Source organism: Grampus griseus (genome assembly GCF_964374135.1).
Source record: "Grampus griseus genome assembly, chromosome: X".
NCBI lineage: Eukaryota > Metazoa > Chordata > Mammalia > Artiodactyla > Delphinidae > Grampus > Grampus griseus.
In genome coordinates, this window is record NC_138999.1 from 98,853,581 (window position 1) to 98,869,166 (window position 15,586).

Sequence of the window (15,586 nt, forward strand, 5' to 3'; positions counted from 1 at the left end):
CAACAAGTACTGCTCCCACTTAGACCAACTGAAAGCAGCACTCAATGAAAAGCGTCCAGAATTAGTCAACAGAAAACGCATAATCTTCCATCAGGATAACGCAAGACCCCATGTTTCTTTGATGACCAGGCGAAAACTGTTACAGCTTGGCTGGGAAGTTCTGATTCATCCGCCATATTCAGACATTGCACCTTTGGGTTTCCATTTATTTAGGTCTTTACAAAATTCTCTTAACGAAAAAAATTTCAATTCCCTGGAAAACTGTAAAAGGCACCTGGAACAGTTCTTTGCTCAAAAAGATAAAAAGTTTTGGGACGATGGAATTATGAAGTTGCCTGAAAAATGGGAAAAAGTAGTGGAACAAAAGAGTGAATATGTTGTTCAATAAAGTTCTTGGTGAAAATGAAAACTGTGTCTTTTTTTTTTAATTAAAAACCAAAGGCACTTTTTGGCCAACCCAGTATTATCTCCATTTTATACTAAGGCACAGAAGTAATATGCTTAATATCACAAATTCTAGAATGTAAAACAGTGCTTGTTTTTAGGAGCAGGAATCAAGGAAATACAGTTATGACAACCACTAAAGTTCTTCTGATTCCTCCTCGCCAGTAATTATCCTGCAAATCAGTGGCAGATTGACCTTTTCAAAATACTACGTGCAACTCATGACTCTTCTGTTGAAAAAACCTAACTTTCAGATTATGTCCAAATTTCTCTGCCTGGCATTAAAAGGTTCTAGTTAATAGCCCCCTTTACTTATGCAGCATTATCTTCCATAACTCTTGGAAAAATAGATAACCTACCTGATAGCTCAACCACAAACTGGAGGATGAGCACCATTAGGGATGACAAATACAAGACCTAAATTCCTCCACTGTCTCTCCTATGACTTATGACAACTATCACTAATCTACCAAGGTGCTCTTTACAGCTGATTCCAGACATAGCCTCAATATACTTTTAATCCAATGTTCCAGATAGCCACTGAATAGAGTTGACATGTGTGAATAAACCTATTTGCCATCCTTAGGCACAATGTCACTGACGGCACTTGTTCTTGTTCTACTTCAACAAAAAAGTGACATTTAGACAGTTGGACACCAGGACCCCAAGATGGCATCAGGCATACTAGTGAAGGAGAAGAAACTCATGGATGTCAAAACAGGGGAGCTGCCCAAGCTTGATACTGATGCAGGATTTCACCCCTAAAGGCACTGCTGGAGAGCTTCAAAGAGGTTACTATGAGTATTACGAGTATTTCACTGGACTTTCCATGCTTATGTGCTTTTCAACTACTGCCTTTCTTACAAGGAACTCAAACATGAGCAGTTATGCAAGTACCACTGAAAAGGAGGACGCAGTCTGCATTCCTGACCATGACCTTCTTTGCCCAGCAGCCCTGATCTTTGCTGAGTCCTTTCATATCCTAATTGAGAATTAACATCTGAAAAAAGATGACTGGTAGGGACTTCCCTGGTGGTGCAGTGGTTAAGAATTCGCCTGCCAGTGCAGGGGACACGGGTTCGAGCCCTGGTCCGGGAAGATCCCACATGCCATGGAGCAACTAAGCCCGTGTGCCACAACCACTGAGCCTACACTCTAGAGCCCACGAGCCACAACTACTGAGCCCATGTGCCACAACTACTGAAGCCCAGGCACCAATAGCTCATGTTCTGCAATGAGAAGCCACCTCAGTGAGTAGCCCCCACTCGCCACAACTAGAGAAAGCCCGTGCATAGCAACGAAGACCCAACACAGCCAAAAATAAATAAATAAAATAAATAAATTTATTTAAAAAAAAGATGACTGGTAGAAAAACAAAAAACAAAAGAATGACATTTTAGTGAATAATAAGCTAATATTTATTAGTGTATACTCTGTGGCAAGTGCTGTTCTAAGCACTTTATATTATTAAATAATTCAGTAGTTATAATAATCCTATGAAGGAAGATACTATTAGAGTCATCTGAAGATAAAAAAAAAAAATAATAAGCTCAGCAAGATTAGATAATTTGCCAAAGTCACTCAGTTAGTAGATATCTAAGTAAGGACTGGAACCAAAGTGGTTTGATTTCTGAGGTCAAAGCTCTTAACCACTATGCTATACTCTCATCCCTAAATCTTAAATGATTAGTAGGGATCTTTCAGGAATAAAAGAATGGGCATGCTCAGAAGAAGGAAAGCACAAAGGAATAAAAAAGCTCAGCCTATGTAAAAAAGAGTAGCTAGTAACGAGTGAATTGTGGCAGGTAATAAAACTTAAAGAAGTAGGTAAGGATGGCCATGAAGTTTTTTAAAAGTCCAAATTTTATGTAATTTATAATGGGGAGTCAATAAAGAATTTTAAGCCAGGGATTTCTCTAAGGACTGTGAAACTAGAGAAAGGGGGACCATTAAGAAGTTATTACAATTGCCCAGACAAGAAAGAATGAGGGTTCCAACAAAAGCAAGGGCAGTAGATATGGAGAAGAAGTAATGAATTGGAGAAAGATGCATAATTAGCATCCTGATGACCAATAAGGTAAGAAGAAAGAAAGAAAGCAAAATCAAGGAGGACTGAGGTATAGAGCTTAGAGAACTGGGTGGGTAATACTACTACTAACTAAAATAAAGAACAGAGAGGAGGAGCAAGTTCCATGGTGGTGTGGCAGGAGGGGGAGACATATTGATTTGAAATACATGGCATCCAGACAATTAGAAACACAGGTACAGAGAACAGGAAAAAAAAGTTATGAGATGTAACTTTAGACCCAGGAGAATATGAGACATCTGGAATCATAAAAGCTTCAGAAAGAGTAACAAAAGATGAGACCCCTAAAAACAAGCAGAAGAAAAATCAGAAGAAAAGTTAGCCAGGAGCATCAAAAAGAAAAAAGAAGAATCAAGGAAGGAAAATGAGGCAGAAACCAAGCAAGGAGTTTTGAGAAGAAAGATGTGGTCATCACTGTCAAATGCTACACTAGATTTTGCCATTAGGAGGTACATGTTAGGCTCTAGTGAGGGGCTATTTCCATGGAGAAATGGAGGTAAAAGACAGACTGCAGTGGGTTAAGGAGTGATCGGAAACTGCAGATCTAGAAATGGCAAGTTTGGCCCTAGAAGAAAACAAAGAGATAAGGCAACAGCTGAAAGGGGAATCAGGGATAATGGTAGAGGTCTGAGCACATTTATAAGATGGAAGGTAAAGAGAAAGGACATAGAAGAGTGAACGGATAATTGATAAAGGAAAGAAACAGAGGATGATACAGTCGAGAACTTAGATAATGAGACTTGTATTATTATTACTCAACTGCTATTCTAATTTAAAATATCCATTATACATGAAAACTTAGGAAGATACTTAGTTTTGCATTACTGCACATATTTAAAGGTCCTAAAATCCAAATCAGAATATATACATAGATTTTTAAATATTCTATAAGTCCAACTTCTTACTAATTCAACTCAGCTGTCAGTTAACATTAGTTGGAATAACTGAAGTTTTATTATATCTAAATTCAAATACTACAATAAAGGCCTGTTCAGAAACACAAAGATCAGTTCATCTCTGAAGCTTATATTAATTTCACAGAAGGGACAGTACTTGTGCACAAACTCTGACTCAGAACAAATCAGGTTATTTCAGAAGACCAGTTGGCTTCCCTATTCCGGTATAAAATTAACCATGGTCAGAGAAAATATACAAAAGTATTTTCCTTGGGGTTAGCCATTAAGTTAAAATATTGTACTATATTTATGAAATCAGATATGTATTTTAAGAGTCATTATAATGTTTTATCACAAAAGTAGTGAGATACCTTTGATGACAAATATATATGGCATTTAAATAAATCAAATAAGCCTTAAAACTAATTTGGTATAGTTATTCTGATTTTTTTTAACTTTATTTAGAAATGAATCATCAAATGCATTTAGAAATTTGTGTTGTCATTCTTACAAGAAATTAAAGCTACTAATTTACATTGAACATTGTCGAAAAAAGGTTAGATTTTCATACTTTGTTGTATATCTTATTCAAATGATATTAATAAATTTCTGTAAAAGATTTTTGTAAGGAACGGCACCAAAAACAGAGGAGAGCTTAAACAAGCTTTATTTGGGAACGCTCCCGGGCGAGGTTCACTGGTCCGAGAGAAAGGGGCCAGAGAAGTCGCGCCCAGGTGTGGGCACGAACAAAATTTATAGGGGCGGACGCAGGGGAGGTGCTTGCTGTGTGAAGCAGCCCTTTTTTGGTAATCTCTCGGGTGTTGTGGCAATGTCAGGTGTCGGTTGCATCAGCCTCAGAGCCGTTGGTTCCGCCCCTCGGGGAGCGGGAAGACCGGGGCCGAGTGGTGTGGCAATGTCAGGTGTCGGTTGCATCAGCCACTTTGGCGGGGGTTCCGTCTGGCTCCCTGGGCCCTTCCCCGGACCTGCTGGCCTTACAATTTTTAATAAAGTAATGTATTTTCTGGAATACTTTCACTCTGAGAAATGCAGTGATTTTACTTCAGCAACAATGACATTAAATTTTATTTACTAGAATAGTAATCTACACAAGAGCGGCTGGGAGTCTAAAAGAGTTAATATAACTCTCCTACAATGATTTACTTATATAATCTGACCTAAATTATCTTCTTACTCACATACTCTGGCCAATTATGTTGAAACTTTTTAAAATTTAGTTTCAGGGGCTTACCTGAAAAACATACCTCCCAAAATCAGTCCTAGCAACTATGAAACTGGAGAGCTAGATTTCACACACACACACACACACACACACACTTACTTTCAATAAATCTTCTAAATAACAGCATCATGAATAATTTACCATGGGACACAAAGAAATCCTGTGGTTCAGTCATTTATATATGTTAGGATAAAGTTGCACAAAAGGTCTGTATGTTTCATAACAAAGCAAAGCTAAAGGAGCCATCACTGAGTGAGCTTAGTGATAATCTGATATATATCTCTAGAGTAGTATACTTCAACTATAAATCCAAATTAAGTTCAATACTATTATCTTATGAATAAGCCTTTTTATTCTTGAGATAAGTGATTAAGAGAAATTTCTTTTTGAAAGAAAGACACTTCATAGATAATATTTTAATCATGAAAATACTGGCAAATCTGAATAACCATTTTGACTTCACTTAGAGAGTAGTATCTCAGTTTTATAATTTTTTTTTAACACCTTTGGAAAAAACTGTTGACTTTATTTTTTTACAGTGTCCTAACACTGACATCTTCTGACTATTGAGGAGAACTACATGTCTCCTTAAAATATTTCCCAGTTACTGAAGCTTATCTTTGCACCTACTTTATTAACTATAGTAGAAATTAACATTTGTTGAATGATGATTATGGACTCTTCAGATATTATCTCCTTTGATCTCTTAGCAACTTAAAAAATAGCAATATTATGGAAGGTATACTTAAGCCATAAAAAAAATATTTATCAACAAATGATACTATTAAATCAAATAACTATTTTTTAAAGGTTCACTGAGGCTTCTATTAAGACTTTACTGAGAAGTTTACTTGAGTTACAATAAAATATTTAAAAGACAATAAAACTGTATTTATCTGAAAGTGTGTTCATTTGATATTAGATCAACAGATCAACAGCAGATCAACAGGCAGCATAGCATAGGTTCTCGGTTCAAGTCTTGACTCAGCTGCTTATTAGCTAAGTGGCTTGGAGCATTTTACTTAGCCTCTTTGTGCCTTAATTTCCCCATCTATAAAATAGGAATGACAATAAATGCACTTACTTCTTACTAAGTGCCATGCAAGTATTTTGAAAAACAGTCAGAATTTGTATGCTTTTACTATACTAATAGATCAAATAAATATCAAATCTCTTTTATTAGTTAGAAATACTAAAATTTCTACCACATCATCAGTTATTCATCAAGTTTTATCTGTTAACAAATTTTCTTTAGTGAGTTTGTTCAAGTGCCATAAACTAAAAGAGGGGACTTACAAATTAATAAATGCCAGAATGCAAATATAACTGAAGATTTGTAAAGGGTACTAACCAGGATTCTGCTAAGAATGTCTTTCCTTTTTTCCCTATGTCTTTTATTTCTTCATTATCTCTCATATTGACCAGGTAACATAAGGCTCATTAAAAGGATTCAGTAATTATTTGTTGAAGGAGTAAACTTATCACAGACTAAGACATATAACATTTTTGCTTTGGTCATATGATACTACTTCCAAATGTATGTTACACTCCCGTAATAAGGAAACTGATCAATGTGCATAGAGACACACTTTTACCAAACTGAGAAAAGCATGAAATATAATCCTATTTATTAGTGATATAAACTTCAAATTACCTATAATTTAACCTAGAACTATGTATTTATGTATTTATTATTAGATAAAAATTAGGTTTTGGGAAACAGAAAAGGTCCACAAAAACAATAAAATTTGCTATGCATAGAGCAGGAGCTTGGTTGCACTGAGTCAGAAATTCCAATAACAAATTCTAACTAGTATTGAAGATTACTCCAGTTCTAATGACTGGCCACTATAAATACAGCAGACCTTAATCACAAATTAGACAATATTACAATATTTACAAAGGTGTACACAATGAAATTTCATTAAAACCCTTCTAACTAGAAATTTGAGATAATTCAGATGGTCTGAGCTTTTAATTTATCTAAGATAAAATGCCATCCTAAGAAATATATTAAGGTAATAAGAAGAGAAAATGGGGGAAAATGCTTTCAGGCATTTTTAGAATCATGTAAATAGCATTTATTTACATAGAAACAGTTAAATGCTAATTGTAAAAATGTGTCAACTCTTTACTGAAACAGATCCAATGAAAGACCTTTTTTGGGCAATTCTTTTAAAATACTATTACATATTGCTACAACTAGCAGTGTAGCAAACATTCATGTTTCTTGTAAAGTATCTGGCAAATCACAATTCACACTGATCTACTCTTAATTATTTTGAATTACTGAAATTTTATGGAAATAACTGGCTCATATATGTATACCACATACATGTAGGAAATCAAGATAAAATAACACATCTACTATACCTAACTAGAGAGTTATATTCTGTCATATTAATGTGAAACAAAATGGATAAAGTCAAAACTAATAATTACAGAGTAAATTTTAAAACTTAATAAAGTACCTTGAAATATTCTTTTCTAATCTGTTTGCTCCGCCTCCTTTCTTCACTCTGCCAGATTATAGGCTGAGATTCTGGCCACTGTTGTTCATCTATTTGATCCTTTTGACTTTCTAAGGGCTGTAATAAAATAATTTCTTTTAACTAAATAAATGAGAACAAAATATTAGATATAACAGTAATTTAATTTCTTCTTACCTGCCATGTGAGGGGTGATAATGGTGAATTAACTTCATCTGCTGAGACACTAAAAAATTAAAGATGCCTTAATATGTATATCTTAAGACATAGTCAAAACACAGGATATTTATTATATTAAAATAATTACCAAAAACTAAAAAAATAATAATAATTTCTTTAGATGATCTGTATGAAACTTCAAGTGGCCTAATATACATATAACTGGGGTTCCAGAATAAAATAACTCAGGTGACAGAAAAGATATTTAAAGATAAATAAAGACCACAAATTTTCAAATTTCATGAAAACAATAAACCCACAAACTTGAGAAGCTCAATGAACTCCAAGCAAAAGAAATATGAGGAAAACTACAACAATATACATCATAATCAAATTAAAAGCAAATGATAAAGAGAAAATGTAAAAAGCAGCCAGAGAAAAAAGACACAATAGGTCCAGTGAAACGAATACTGACAACAGAGTTCTCACAGGAAACAACGCAATCCAGAAGACAGTAGAAAAACCTCTTTAAGGTACCAAAAGAAAACAAAAGTATCAACCTAGAATTTTATACTAGCAAAGATATCTTTCAAATATGAAGGTGAAATAAAGACTTTTTAATTTTGGCTGTGCTGCACAGCTTGTGGGATCTGAGTTCTCTGACCAGGGATTGAACCCAGGGCCACAGCAGTGAAAGCGCCAAGTCCTAACCACTGGATCACCAGGGAACCCCAAAGACTTTTTTAAACATTACAGAAACTGAAAGGATTCAACATCAGACCAGCAGTAAAAGTAATGTTAAAATATCTCTTTCAGGTAGAAGGAAAATGATATACATGGAAATACAGAGCTATACAAAGGAACAAAGGGCACTGGAGATGGTAACTAAAGGGGTAAAGATAAAAGACATTATTCGGATTATTTAAATCTCTTTAAAGAAACAATTGACTATTTAGAGCCAGAATAATAACAATGTAATATGTAACACAGAAGTAAAATGTATGGCAACAATACCACAAAGGCCAGGAGGGAAGAAACAGAAGTATACTCTTGTAAGGTTCTTATAGGACATATAAAATGACATAATAGCACTTGAAGGTAGACTGTGATAAGCTAAATATTATACTTTAAACCCTAAAACAATCACTAACATAACAACAAGTTGTAGCTAAATAAGCCCACAAAGGAGATAAATAGGAATTTTAAAATTTAATTCTAAAGACAGGAGAAAAAGAGGAAAGATGGCTACAAAGAATGGATAAGATAAAAACTAAACACACAATAATACAGTAGATTTAAATCCATGAATACCAATAGTTTCAATTAAATATTAACAATCTTAACACCACAATTAAAAGTCAGATTGTCAGATTTGATAGAAAAGGAAGATACTACCATATGCTAACAAGAAACCCACTTTCTCCATAAAGACACAAATAGGTTAAAAATAAAAGGAAGAAGAAAGATATATCATGTTGACACTAATCAAAAGAAAGCTGAGGGGCTTCCCTGGTGGCGCAGTGGTTGAGAGTCCGCCTGCCGATGCAGGGGACGCAGGTTCGTGCCCTGGTCTGGGAAGATCCCACATGCCGTGGAGCGGCTGGGCCCGTGAGCCATGGCTGCTGAGCCTGCGCGTTCGGAGCCTGTGCTCCACAACAGGAGAGGCCACAGCAGTGGGAGGCCCGCGTACCACACAAAAAAAAAGAAAGCTGAGGTGACTATATAATATCAAAAAAGTACACTTCAGAGCAAAGAATATAACCAAGAATATTTAAAAAGTCATTTTATAATGACAAAGGTGTAAATTCACCAAAAGGACATTACAATCCTAAACATTTATGCATCTAATAACAGCTTCAGAATATATGAAGGAAAAATGAAAGAACTTTAAAGAGAAAGACAAATCCACAATTAGTGTTGGAGATTTCAAATAGTCTTCTCTTAATAACTGATAAAACCAACATTGTAGTGCGCCCAGGTGGTGCTGGGGTGGTAAAGACAAGAAATGAAAAAATAAAGAAGTATATATTGAGAATGTCAGATGGTAAAAAAGTATATATTTACAATGTCAGACGGAATTAAGTTCTGTGGAGAAAAATAAAGCAGGATCTGGGAAAAGGGACAAAGGAGTGGAGGAGACATGCTCTTTTATATAAGTTGTTCAGGTAATCCCTTGCTGATGAAGTGAAATCTGAGCAGAAATGTGAAGACAGGGGAATAAGCCATATGGTTATCTGCGAGGAAATCATTCCAGGCAGAGGCAAAAGCTTTGAAGGGGTGGGAAATGCTTGGAGTATTGGGAGTCAGCAAGGAGGCCAGTATAACTAGAGAAGAGCTAAACAGCAGGAAGAGCGTAGGAAGAGGAATACAGTAGGGAGCCAAATGATGTAGAGGTTCACAAGTCCTTAAAGGACTCTATTTTTACTCTGAATGAAATGGGAGGTCATTAGAGAATTCTGAAGAATGACATGATCTGATTTACATTTTTAAAATACCAATCTGATATATTTTTTTGAAAACAGACTAAAGGAAAGCAAGGGCAGAAAGGAGACCTGTTACCAGGCTGTTATAACTGAAGTAAGAGATTGCTAGGGCTAGGGTGGTAGGCATGGAGGTGGTAAGACATGATTAGATTCTCGGCATATTTTGAAGGCAGAGTCAACAAGATTTGCTAAAGGATTAGTTATGGGGTGTGAAAGAAAATTACAAGTTAAGGATGAATCTGAGGTTTTTGAGCTGAGCAACTAGAAAGATGGAGTTGACATTTTCTGAAATGGGGAAAAAGGCAGGAAGAGCAAGTTTAGAGGTACAAAGAGAAAGATTAAGAGTTATTTTGGAAAGTTAAGTTTCATATGCCTATTATACATCCAAGTGGAGGTGCTGAGTAGGTAACAGGTAATACAACTCTGCAGTGTGTACATGTATGTACATACATACACACATGTACATGCAAATGTTCATGCACATATATAGAAAATTGGTTTAAAGGGGAAAAATACCAAAATATGAAGACTTCTCATCTCTGGGGAGTAGGATAAAAGATGATATTTATTTTTTCTTTGTGATAAAATTTTCGTATTGTTTTTAACAATAAAGCTACATTATTCTTATAATCAGGAAAAAACTAAAAGATTTTTCATTTTTTTAAAGAAGAAATTGGTGATTGTTCTGAAAATGAGAAAAGTGGAAGTAATAATTCTGTAAAAAAAAAAAAAAAAAAGGCCAGGATTGAATATCACAATTTTGAAGTTTGGGTAGCTGGGGCTTTCTCAAGAGAATGTTATAAACCTGGTGAGAAAGCTTAAGACAGAAATGAAAGGAACTGAGAAAGAAGGTAATAACAGAAAGTTCAAGGACAACAAAATATGTAAGATAAAGAATCAGTATTCAAAAAGGGAGAGAGTGGGTTAAATCCAGTTAAATGAAATTTGACAGAGATGAATGTTTCTAGACTTGGGTATGAAAAGTTATCTTATGCCTGAACTGAATTCTAAAAGCCTAAGTGAAAAATGGAAGAAGAAAGGGTAATCCCAGCAGAGATACCAGGATATAGAACACAGAGATGTGAAACTATTTTGTAATAAAGAAAGGAGTACTACTATTCCTAGCCAGAAAAGGTGCCAGTGGAACAGTACATTGGATGAGGCTCTCAAGCTAGGCAGAAATTCACTTCAATCTTGTGGGTTAAGCCAAATGTTTTAAGCTTTACCCTAAAAGTTAGAAAGAACTATCAGAAGATAATAAATGGGAGTCACATAGTCAGGCTTGTGTTTTAGAACCATCACTCTTATACCACCAGTACAGAAAACAGATTTAAAGGTAGGCCAAATTCAAGAAAGGAGATATGTCCGGGGCCTGTTGCAGTGATCCAGGTGGAAAAGACGGGGGCTGAACCAACACAACCGTAATAGGAATGGAGAGATTGGGACAGACGCAAATAATGTTAAGACGCTATAGTTTTCTGTGACTGAATGGATTGGGAAGGGTGCATAAGAGAAAGGAATTTCCAATTATTCCAAAGTTGACTATATAAATAGTGGCACATTCACTCAGGCAAACTATACAAGAGAATAAACAGATTTGGGAAAAGTAAGTTCAGTTTAGACTGTGAGGTAGTTAGGAAAACATATCAGTGAAATGTATGCATCTGGAGCAAGCAAAGTGCTCTTGTTGCCATATATTAAGACTTGGGGTTCTGGAGCCAGACAACCTGGTTTTAAATCCTCACTGTACCATTTACCAGCTGTGTGACCTTGAACAAGCTAAGGTAATTTCTGAGCCTCAGTTTCTCACCTATAAAATGGGGATGACAATAGTAACAATAACTCATAGAGTTATTTTTTTTCATAGAGTTATTATGAGGATTAAATTACATCATACATCTAAAGCACTAAAAACGGTATACATATTAACAAGCATTCAACAAATGTTAATCCTCTCTGTGTGTTCTTCTGTACCTACGCCCTAGCCTTGGACTTTTTTACTTCCAGAGGAATGACTCAGGAGTTGAGTCTGATGCAAATTTTCAAACCACCAAAAAGAATAAATAGAAACTTTTGATGTCTTCTAGTTCTCTGGAATTCATATAAGTGGATTAGACTACATATTCATATAGAAGAATTTAATAAAACCCGATTGAAAGGAAATAAAAATGACCCAAAACCAATGGGATGCAACAAAAGCAGTTCTAAGAGGGTAGTTTAGAGCAATACAATCCTACCTCAAGAAACGAGAAAAATCTCAAATAAACAACGTAACCTTACACCAAAAGCAACTATAGAAAGAACAAACAAAATCCAAAGTTAGTAGAAGGAGAGAAATCATAAACATCAGAGGAGAAAAAAATGAAACAGAAATGAAGAAAATAATAGCAAAGATCAATAAAACTAAAAGCTGGTTCTTTGAGCTGGTTCTTCTTTAAACAAAATTGATAAATCTTTAGCCAGATTCATTAAGAAAAAAAGGGAGAGGACTCAAATCAGTAAAAGTGGAAATGAAAACGGAGAAGTTACAACTGACACCACAGAAATACAAATGATCGTAAGAGAGTACTACAAGCAACTATATGCCAACAAAATGGACAACCTGAAGGAAATGGAAAAATTCTTAGAAAAGTACAACTTTCCAAGACTGAACCAAGAAGAAATAGAAAATATGAACAGACCAATCACAAGTAATGAAATTGAAACTGTGGTTAAAAATCTTCCAACAAACAAAAGTCCAGGACCATGGTTTCATAGGTGAATTCTATCAAACATCTAGAGAACAGTGAACACCTATCCTTCTCAAACTCTTCCAAAAAACTGCAGAGGGTGGAACACTCCCAAACTCATTCTACAAGGCTACCATCACCCTGATACCAAAACCAGACAAATATATCACACAAAAAAGAAAACTACAGGCCAATATCACTGATGAACACAGGCGCAAAAATCCTCCACAAAACACTTGCAAACAGAATCCAACAACACATTAAAAGGATCATACACCATGATCAAGTGGGATTTATTCCAGGGATGGAAGGATTCTTCAATATATGAAAATCAATCAATATGATACACCATATTAAAAAATTAAAGAATAAAACCATATGACCATCTCAATAGATGCAGAAAAAGCTTTCGACAAAATTCAACACCCATTTAAGATAAAAACTCTCCAGAAAGTGGGCATAGAGGGAACCTACCTCAACATAATAAAGGCCATATATGACAAACCCACAGCAAACATTATTCTCAATGGTGAAAAACTGAAAGCATTTCCTCTAAGATCAGGAACAAGGCAAGGATGTCAACTCTTCCCACTATTATTCAACATAGTTTTGGAAGTCCTAGCCACGGCAATCAGAGAAAAAGAAATAAAAGGAATCCAAATTGGAAAAGAAGAAGTAAAACTGTCACTGCAGATGACATAATACCATACATAGAAAATCCTAAAGATGCCACAAGAAAACTAGAGTTAATCAATGAATTTGGTAAAGTTGCAGGATACAAAATTAATAAACAGAAATCTCTTGCATTCCTATACACTAACAACAAAGGACAGAAAGAGAAATTAAGGAAACAATCCCATTTACCACTGCAACAAAAAGAATAAAATACCTAGGAATAAACCTACATAAGGAGACAAAAGATGTGTATGCAGAAAACTATAAGACTGAAAGAAATCAAAGACGACACAAACAGGTGGAGAGATATACCATGTTCTTGGATTGGAAGAATCAACATTGTGAAAATGACTATACTGCCCAAATCAGTCTACAGATTCAATGCAATCCGTATCAAATTACCAATGGCATTTTTCACAGGACTGGAACAAAAAATTTTACAATTTGTATTGGAGCCACAAAAGACCCCGAACAGCCAAAGTAATATCGAGAAAGAAAAACGGAGCTGCAGGAATCAGGCTCCTAGACTTCAGACTATCCTACAAAGCTACAGTAATTAAGATAGTATGGTACTGGCACAAAAATGGAAATATAGATCAATGGAACAGGATAGAAAGCCCAGAGATAAACCCACACACATAAGGTCACCTTATTTTTGATAAAGGAGGCAAGAATATACAATGGAGAAAAGACACCCTCTTCAATAAGTGGTGCTGGGAAAACTGGACAGGTACATGTAAAAGAATGAAGTTAGAACACTCTCTAACACCATACACAAAAATAAATTCAAAATGGATTAAAGTCCTAAATGTAAGGCCAGACACTATAAAACTCTTAGAGGAAAACCTAGGCAGAACACTCTATGACATAAATCACAGCACAGCAAGATCCTTTTTGACCCACCTCCTAGACAAATGGAAATAAGAACAAAAATAAACAAATGGGACCTAATGAAACTTAAAATCTTTTGCATAGCAAAGGAAACCATAAACAAGATGAAAAGACAACCCTCAGAATGGGAGAAAATATTAGCAAATGAAGCAACTGACAAAGGATTAATCTCCAAAATATACAAGCAGCTCATGCAGCTCAATATCAAAAAAACAAACAACCCAATCCCAAAATGGACAGAAGACCTAAACAGACATTTCTCCAAGGAAGATATACAGATTGCCAACCAACACATGAAAGGATGCTCAACATCACTAATCATTAGAGAAATGCAAATCAAAACTACAATGAGATATCACCTCATACCAGTCAGAATGGCCATGATCAAAAAATCTACAGTAAATGCTGGAGAGGGTGTGGAGAAAAGGGAATCCTCTTGCACTGTTGGTGGGAATGTGAATTGTTACAGCCAGCCACTATGGTGAACAGTATGGATGTTCTTTAAAAGACTAAAAATAGAACTACCATATGATCCAGCAATCCCACTCCTGGGCATACCCAGAGAAAACCATAATTCAAAAAGACGCATGCACCCCAATGTTCATTGAAACACTATTTACAATAGCCACGTCATGGATGCAACTTAAATGCCCATCGACAGATGAACAAATAAAGATGTCGTACATATACACAATGGAATATTACTCAGCCAGAAAAAGGAATAAAACTGGGTCATTTGTAGAGACATGGATGGACCTAGAGAGTGTCATACAGAGTGAAGCTAGAAAGAGAAAAGCAAAGACAGTATAGCAACGCATATATGTGGAGTCTAGAAATATGGTATAGATGATCTTATTTGCAAAGCAGAAATAGAGACACAGATGTAGAGAACAAATGTATGGATACCCAGGGGGAAAGGGGTGGGGTGGGAGGAATTGGGAGACTGGGATTGACAAATATACATTATTGATACTATGTATAAAATAGACAACTGATGGGAACATACTGTATAGCACAGGGAACTCTACCTAATGCACTGAGGTAACCTAAATGGAAGGGAAGTCCAAAAGGGAGGGGATATCTGTATGTGTATGGCTGATTCATTTTGTTGTGCCTTGGAGGCTAAAACAACAGTGTAAAGCAACCATACTCCAATAAAAATTAATTAAAAAAAAGAAAAAAGTGAACAATACATAGAGAATAAACGCAATCAGTGATGAAGAAACACATTATTCTTGACAGTAACAGTAATACGATATATGTTTGCTAAATGGATAAATGAATCTGTCATCAAGACAAAATGCAGGGATGAGTACAAAAAGATCAAATCCGCATTTTTGGATTTGTTTAAATCAAAAGTCAATTAAACCTGTGCTGTATAACACATTTCTTTAAAAAATAAAAGCACATTTCTTCTCTAAATTATCTAGTTATATTAAATTGGTATCAATTATTCATTTAAAGCCCACATATAGGAACATTATTGTTAAAGGA

At 35.3% G+C, this 15,586-nt stretch overlaps 1 protein-coding gene across 6 annotated transcripts in view; it reads right to left on the reverse strand.

Annotated features, from left to right (window-relative positions):
- Positions 1-15,586, reverse strand: part of LRCH2 (leucine rich repeats and calponin homology domain containing 2) — a gene marked incomplete at both ends in the record, with an annotated part of 91,726 nt that overhangs the window by 17,877 nt on the left and 58,263 nt on the right. For all 6 annotated transcript variants that reach the window (XM_082681530.1, XM_082681535.1, XM_082681533.1 and 3 more), the window contains 2 exons: positions 7,138-7,254; positions 7,333-7,381. In XM_082681530.1, coding sequence (XP_082537656.1) covers positions 7,138-7,254; positions 7,333-7,381 — 166 coding nt within the window. The remainder of the gene's footprint in view (positions 1-7,137; positions 7,255-7,332; positions 7,382-15,586) is intronic.